Genomic DNA, 7,630 nt, shown 5'->3' with positions numbered 1-7,630 from the left:
ACCCTACAATGTATAAGGTATAGTACCCTACAGTGTATAAGGTATACTACCCTACAGTGTATAAGGTATAGTACCCTACAGTGTATAAGGTTTAGTACCTTACAGTATATAAGGTATAGTACCCTACAGTATATATAGTATAGTATTCTACAGTATATCATACATCACATCCTATTGAAATGTTAGTTTTTTAGCAATGTTCCACTTTTGTTTGTTTTTTTAAGCACTGTGTTCCTCAGAGTCGACGTACGAATCCCTGTTTTGTTTTAAAACCTTAAAAAGTAATTTTCCTTCCCTCACACTGATTTCAGTTCCTGCAGTTAGAAAGTCGAACTCGTACTCTGACATGTCAGAGATTCACCTCGAGTCTTGTTACGGGTTCCTGAAGATTCACCAAAAGCCCTTCGGGTAGAAGACAGCATGACAGAAAGCATTAAACTGGAAGCTTTTATAAAGAATAAATGGTATTATCCTGTTATAGTACTTCTCTTTAGCTCTCACCTGTTAGGGTTATAAAGTACTTGTACATAGTTGGGTTTACATGTTAAAAATGACCTGGTTATGGTTCTGTTAACGTTTCTCCTCACATAAACAGGAGTTGGTTTCTTTACACAAATGATGAGTCGAATCTGGAAACGTGTTCGATTTATTTTGATCTTTTCACAGCGTCGTGTTTTGATCGCTGCCTCTGCTTTTGTTTGACAGACCTCGGATCAGTGTTTGCATAACGTGACAAGCTCGTCTCTCGTTGCAGGTTTACAGATACTCCTACACGGCCTCGTACATCGTTTACAACATCCACACGAGGTAAGCCAGCCCCTCTCTGTTCTCTAAGTCTTGGTGGAGTTGTGACGAAACGCTGGTTGACGTGTTTGTTCATTTTGTTTTTTAAAAACCAGGGAGGTATGGGAGCTGAACCCTCCAGAAGTTCAGAACTCGGTGCTCCAATACGCCGCCTGGGGACAACAAGGACACCAGCTGGTGAGACGTTTGTCTGACTTCATAACGTGTCCCTAAAACCTACGACCGCAGGACGGTTTTCCTTCATGTTCCACTCGCGTCCTCAGATCTACATCTTTGAGAACAACATCTACTACCAGTCAGACGTGAGGAGCAGCTCTCTGAGAATCACCTCCTCCGGGTTGGAAGGCGTGGTCTTCAACGGGCTCGCCGACTGGCTGTACGAAGGTCTGTGGACATCTTCACCCTTTTCCATTTCTCCAGATTCCAGAACAAGAAGACAGTATGACTGCAAACGTCTGGTTTGTTTGTGGTGTAGACAAACTGTCAAGGGGGGGAATTAAATCTGCAATCCTCTACAATCCGTTAAATCGCTCTGAAATCATTGCACAGATGAGGGACATTTGGAGATGTGTGTTTTAACTTTCATATTTGCTTCGTAACCATTTGGCTGTTAAAGACGGAGACACCAGCTGGGACAGCTCCGGCAGTCTGTGGTGGATTATTAACGCTCGGGACAATAAAGTGGTGTTTTTTCTCGTCAGAGGAGATCCTGCGCTCTCACCTGGCTCACTGGTGGTCACCTGACGGGGAGCGACTGGCCTTCCTCACCATCAACGACAGCCTGGTGCCCAACATGGTTCTGGCCCAGTTCACCGGCAGCACCTACCCCCGAGGCGTGCAGTACCCCTACCCCACGGTGAGGCTCACAAACGCTCGCCCACGCCAGGTTTACGTACCCCTACTAAAACCCCTGGCCTACTACTCCTGATCGAATCACTTTGAAGTATTTCTAGATGTTTTTTTTAAAGCTCCAAGAGAAGCAGTGAGACAAATATCCTGACAGAAACAAAGAAAAAATGAGATTAAACCAATAGAAAAGTATTAAAGGCGCAGTTAGAATTCAACTAAACTTTCAGAACCTAATGACTGGATTAGTAATGATTATTCACCCTGCAGTCAGGGTGATTCAAGATGGCCGCCACATCTATGTGACCTTAGCTAACATGAAAATAGATATTGAGATGAGATTTGGTGTATAGAGCTTTATCTAATCCAAAGACCCCAAAGAGGTTCACACGACGATCAGACATTCACCCATTCATCCACTCATTCACCCATTCACCCACTCATTTACCCATTCATCCACTCATTCACCCATTCATTCATCCACACATTCACCCATTCATTCATCCACACATTCACGCATTTTTCCCACTCGTACACCCATTCATCCACTCATTCACCCATTCATTCACCCTTTCATCCACTCATTCAGCCATTCACCCACTCATTCACCCACTCATTCGCCCATAAATCTACTCATTCACCCACTGATTCACCCATTCATCCACCCATTCATCCACTCATTCACACATTCATCCACACATTCATCCACACATTCACCCATTCACCCACTCATTCATTCATCCACTCATCCTCTCATTCACTCACTGATGGTGGTGACCTGGAGCAGGCTGATAGAAATGTGGCGGCCATTACTCCGGCTCTGAGCCCTCTGACCTCCACCAGGAAAGGCAGGTGAATGAAGTGTCTTGTCCAAGGACACAGCGGCTGAGATGGACGGGGGTTTGAACCGGCCACCCTCCGGTTACAGGATGAACCCGCCGCCCCAGGGGTAGTAGCTGAGAGTCATCCCCACCTCAGACAGAATTAGCAGACTGAGTTTAAGTCTCGGGCGTTCAAGTTGGCGATCGGCATGAATTCCATCGAGGACTAAAATCCGAACGCAGACCTTCTTCTTGTGTCGGTCTGTTTCAGGCGGGTCAGACGAACCCAGCCGTGAAGCTGTCGGTGGTCAACCTGTTCGGCGCCACTCACACCCTGGAGCTGCAGCCGCCGCATCAGCCGAGGCTCAGGTGACGACCCGCGCCGTCACGCACAACCCCGGTGGAATGCCAAGTAAAAATAATCAAACCCTCCGATCCGATTCTCTCCGCAGGGATTTCTACGTCACCATGGTGAAGTGGATCAGCGACAAGCAGCTCGCCGTCCGGTGGCTCAACCGCTCCCAGAATGCCTCCGTGCTGACGGTCTGCGCCGCCGCCACCGGAGTCTGCCATCAGGTCGGTCGACACTGAGTCAGCGTTATCGCTGGGTTTGATATTTATGTGCATTTTTTGTAATCTGCTGTTTTATACTTTGTGCTTTTTTAGTCGCTCATTTCTCAAAACCTTCAGCTCAGCGTTACAAATCAAATTACAAAACTTTATTTACAAATATTTCTCCCACAGAAACACTGAGATCTCAGGAACTCCTCCTCTAATTATCTGTTTGCTGCTTGAAGCTTTTCTTTGGCTACTTTTAGCTTGTAGCTAGCATTTTAGTCACTTTAGCTACCATTCCACTTTTTTTAGCTTTTTACTTTTTAGCTTTTTTAACTTTGTGCTACCCTAGCTTTTAGCTCGTCTTTGATTACTTTTAGCTTTCAGCTAGCCTTTTGTTACCTTTAGCTTTTGGCTCCCGTTCCACTACTTTTAGAAAGTTTTTTGCTACTTTTGGCTCGTGTCTAGCCTTTTGCTACTTTTTGATTCTAGCTAGCCTTTTGCTATTTTTGGCTTGTAACTAGCCTTTTGCTGCTTTTAGCGTATAGCTAACATTTTGCTCCTTTTAGCTACCATTCTACTACTTTTAGCTTTAAGCTACCTTTGTGCTATCCTAGCTTTTAGCTCATCTTTTATTACTTATAACTTTCAGCTAGCTCTTTGTTACCTTTAGCTTTTGGCTGCCAATCTACTTTTAGGTAGTATTTTGCTATTTTTGGCTTGTAGCTAGCATTTTGCTCCTTTTAGCTACAATTCCACTGCTTTTAGCTTGAAGCTAACTTCGTGCTACCCGAGCTTCTAGCTTCTTTACTTTGAGTACTTTTAGCTTTCAGCTAGCCCTTTGTTACTTTTAGCTTTTGGCTGCCATTCTACTACTTTTAGAAAGTTTTTTGCTACTTATAGCTTGTTGCTAGCATTTTAGCTAGCAGCTAGCCTATAATAATAAACAATATATTAATAATAAATAATATTATATATATATATTACTCTATAATTAGCATTTTGCTAATTTTAGCTACCATTCCACTACTTTTAGCTTTATGCTACCTTTGTGCTATCCTAGCTTTTAGCTTGTCTTTTATGACTTTTAGCTTTCAGCTAGCCTTTTGTTACCTTTAGCTTTTGGCTACTGATTTACTTTTAGGTAGCCTTTGCTAATATTAGCTTATAGCAAGTGTTTTGCTAATTTTAGCTTTTAGTTAGCCTCAACTACCACACCAAAATTTTAGCTCAGTATCAGTCAAATAGACTCAGTTATCAGTATTTTTGTGTCCTTTTTAAGTATGTTGTCTGTGGCGGCCATCTTGAATGAGTTAATCAGCTGCAGACGCTCATTATTGACTGACCTGTGATGTTATAACGTTTAATTTGTTTCTGTTTATTAAAGTGAAAACAACTATAAATCCAAACAGAGCGACACATTTAGGTTAATTAAACTTTAGATTTTTATTTATTTCTTTTATTTTGTGTTTTTCTGTCTTCCAGCGACACAAGGAGATATCAGAGACATGGCTCTCCCGACAGGTAAAGGTTAAACTCGTCTGGTTTTCCAGTCTTTGGCAGCAATAAGGGTGTTAAAAATAATAAACTTAAAATAGGATTTTTAAAAATATTTTGCAGCTCTGTGAGAAGCAGAAGCTGAAGCCGTTTGAGCTAAAGCAAATCTGCAAATCTAATAAAAATGGATTTCTTTAAACGATGTTTAAAAGCTGGAGCTGTAAAAATGCAGACTTTTAGCTGCAGCGGAGACGATCCTGCTGAAAGTGTGTCACCTTCCTGTTCGTCCCCCACAGGGAGAAGAACCGCTGTTCTCCGAGGACTCCGGCACGTTCTTCATCACTCTGCCCGTCAGGCAGGGAGGACACGGAGACTTCCACCACATCACCATGTTCTCTCAGAAGGTGACCGCCAGCAGATCCGTGTCCTCCAGAACCAGAACGGCTCTTTTTCACTGGGAGGTTTTCATTTAATCCCATTCAGAGCGATTTTACCCTAATCTGCTGTGATTTAGACTCAAATATACCCATAGACTCCCACTAATATTTGATTTAACATCTCTTAGCCAGTTGCTCCTCAGGCTTTTTGTCTCCACCAACGATATTTGAGTCTATATAAATCAGTTGGTTTCCTGACACAGACACAGCCTTTGAGAAAAAAAATCCACATATTTTCAGCTCATGTTGAGCTCCAGAAGCCGATTTATCCAATCAGAAAGCAGCTCTGATGATTTATCCAATCAGAAAGCAGCTCTGATGATTTATCCAATCAGAAACTGGTTCTGATGATTCATCCAATCAGAAACCTTTTCTGATTATTCATCCAATCAGAAACCGGTTCTCATGTTTGGGATCGTTGTCCCGTTGGACCGAACTGTGTCCGAGTTTCAACCGTCCAGCTGTTCACTTAAAGTGAAGATCTTGGCGGTGCAGTAGTCCAACTCCATCAACATCCCCGCAGCATAATGCTACCACCACCGTGCTTTGCAGTTGTTTTCGGGTTTGAAAGCCTCCTCCAAACAAACGTCTTGCCCTCGTTGCCAAACGGCTCCGTTTTTGTCTTGTCTGACCAACAAGCTCTCAGGGACACTGGTGTTCCGGCGGGCTCGAGCCTCGGTGGTTTCTGAACATCCCAAGTCATTTGAGTTCTGTCAAACTAATTCTGTTCCTCCTAGCAAAGAGAAACTACCAGCTGCAGTCAGTCGTGATCACTAATGTCAAGCTAAAAGACATCCTCAAACCTTCAGAACCAGTTTTAGGTGAATGTACGGATATATTTGAGCCTGTATGGACCTGACATAATTCACAATAAATAAAACTTTGTTTTAAATGGATCATTAAAGTTTATGTTGCATAATCGTTCCACTATGGAAAAACGGTTCAAATTATTCATTCAGAGGCTAAAATTCCTACGACATCCATCCCTGTGACGAGTTCATGCAACCTCTGACCACAGCTGTAAATGATAAACGTGACCCATAGGTCACAATGAGTTCATATTTTCAAATTCCCCGTCTCAGAAGCTTCAAAACGATCCATAGTTTGTTGAAATTCGGCGGTTTATCACCTGCAAACAAGCCGGTTTGAAAACTCAGTTTTTATTGGTCTGCAGTGACGTCCTCCACCTCTATAAAAGCTTCACAATGAGACCAAACATTATACGAAGGGATTTCCCTGCGCTAGAAAAGAGGTCTGTTTCTAAAGAAATGATAAGGATGATTTCTGTTGGAAAACCTCAGTTTAAAGGTAGATTGTGTCATTGTCTTCTGCGCCGCAGCCTGAGCTCATTCTGCTGCACGGGTCTCATGTTAGCTAACCTGAACGCCATCTTTTCTTTTTTTTTAATGCTGACCAGGCAGAAGCAGCACAGCGCCCTCTCGTGTCTCGTGTCCTGCCTCCCAGTCTGCAGAGACACAGTTTCTGAAAGGTTTTCTTTTATAAAATAACTGGATAATGTCTCCAATCCATGTTTTTCTCCTCCAGTCACAAAGCGATCATCAGGATGAAGTTCGATACCTGACGTCAGGAACCTGGGAGGTGACCAAACTCCTCGCTTACGATGAAAACAACAACGTCGTGTAAGTCAGAGTCACACAAACAAACTCACAGCTGAAGTTTGGAGAATATATGTGATAAAGCTGAAAAATGGTCTGATTTACCTAAAAATAAATAAAAATAAAACTTATCCAAGTTGAAATGTTCCACAGTGACAGCTGCAATGTGTTTATCTAAAGTTTGTTCGGCTGATTCTGCAGCTACCTCAGCTGTCAGATAAACAAAAACTGCTAAAATATTAACGCTGATTCAGCATTCAGGCTGTTTTCCTGATTTTAGTATCTACATAGTTTTTAAGTCATACTTTGTACTTATTTACTCTTTTATACATCCAAACGTTCAGCTCAGTTTCATCCACAAACATTTTCTTCATACAAATCATTGAGATTTTTCCCAAATATTGTTTTACAGACTTCAGTGACCACACTCAGTGGTTTTATCCTACAGAAGACTGGTTGACTCTGTTGGACTCGTGTTTAACTCTGTGTTTGACTTGGCGTTTGGCTTTTAATGTGACTCAGCGTTGGACTCAATGTTGGACTTGGAATTGGTCTTGGTGTGCGACTCTGTTAGACTCTGTGTGTGACTAGGAGTTTGACTCAGTAGTTGGCTCGTCGTTGGACTTGGTGTTTGACTTAGCATGTGACTCAGCATTGGACTCTGTGTGTGATTCGGCGTTTGGCTTGTTATGTGACTCCGTGTGGGACTCAATGTTTGGATTTGGCATTGGACTTGGTGTGTGACTCTGTTGGACACGTGTTTAGCTCAGTGTTGGACTCTGTGTGTGACTCTGTTGGACTCGTGTTCAGCTCAGTGTTGGACTCGTGTTCAGCTCAGTGTTGGACTCGTGTTCAGCTCAGTGTTGGACTCGTGTTCAGCTCAGTGTTGGAGTCGTGTTTAGCTCAGTGTTGGAGTCGTGTTTAGCTCAGTGTTGGACTCTGTTGGACTCGTGTTTAGCTCATTGTTGGACTCTGTGTGTGACTCTGTTGGACTCGTGTTTAGCTCAGTGTTGGACTCGTGTTTAGCTCAGTGTTGGACTCGTGTTCAGCTCAG

The 7,630-nt window shown here is 43.0% G+C and overlaps 1 protein-coding gene and 1 long non-coding RNA gene across 6 annotated transcripts in view; one reads left to right on the top strand and one right to left on the bottom strand.

The window, feature by feature from the left end:
• The window catches only part of LOC108249008 (inactive dipeptidyl peptidase 10), a 54,910-nt gene that overhangs the window by 34,264 nt on the left and 13,016 nt on the right, over positions 1-7,630 (top strand). For all 4 annotated transcript variants that reach the window (XM_037973782.1, XM_037973783.1, XM_037973780.1 and 1 more), the window contains 9 exons: positions 755-807; positions 900-981; positions 1,068-1,188; positions 1,506-1,660; positions 2,743-2,840; positions 2,924-3,047; positions 4,512-4,550; positions 4,820-4,927; positions 6,506-6,600. In XM_037973782.1, coding sequence (XP_037829710.1) covers positions 755-807; positions 900-981; positions 1,068-1,188; positions 1,506-1,660; positions 2,743-2,840; positions 2,924-3,047; positions 4,512-4,550; positions 4,820-4,927; positions 6,506-6,600 — 875 coding nt within the window. The remainder of the gene's footprint in view (positions 1-754; positions 808-899; positions 982-1,067; positions 1,189-1,505; positions 1,661-2,742; positions 2,841-2,923; positions 3,048-4,511; positions 4,551-4,819; positions 4,928-6,505; positions 6,601-7,630) is intronic.
• The window catches only part of LOC112451531, a 37,502-nt gene that overhangs the window by 19,435 nt on the left and 10,437 nt on the right, over positions 1-7,630 (bottom strand). The window lies entirely within an intron of this gene.

Source organism: Kryptolebias marmoratus, linkage group LG23 (assembly GCF_001649575.2).
Source record: "Kryptolebias marmoratus isolate JLee-2015 linkage group LG23, ASM164957v2, whole genome shotgun sequence".
NCBI lineage: Eukaryota > Metazoa > Chordata > Actinopteri > Cyprinodontiformes > Rivulidae > Kryptolebias > Kryptolebias marmoratus.
Note: the sequence above shows the minus strand (reverse complement) of the source record. Positions and strands in the feature narration are given on the sequence as shown.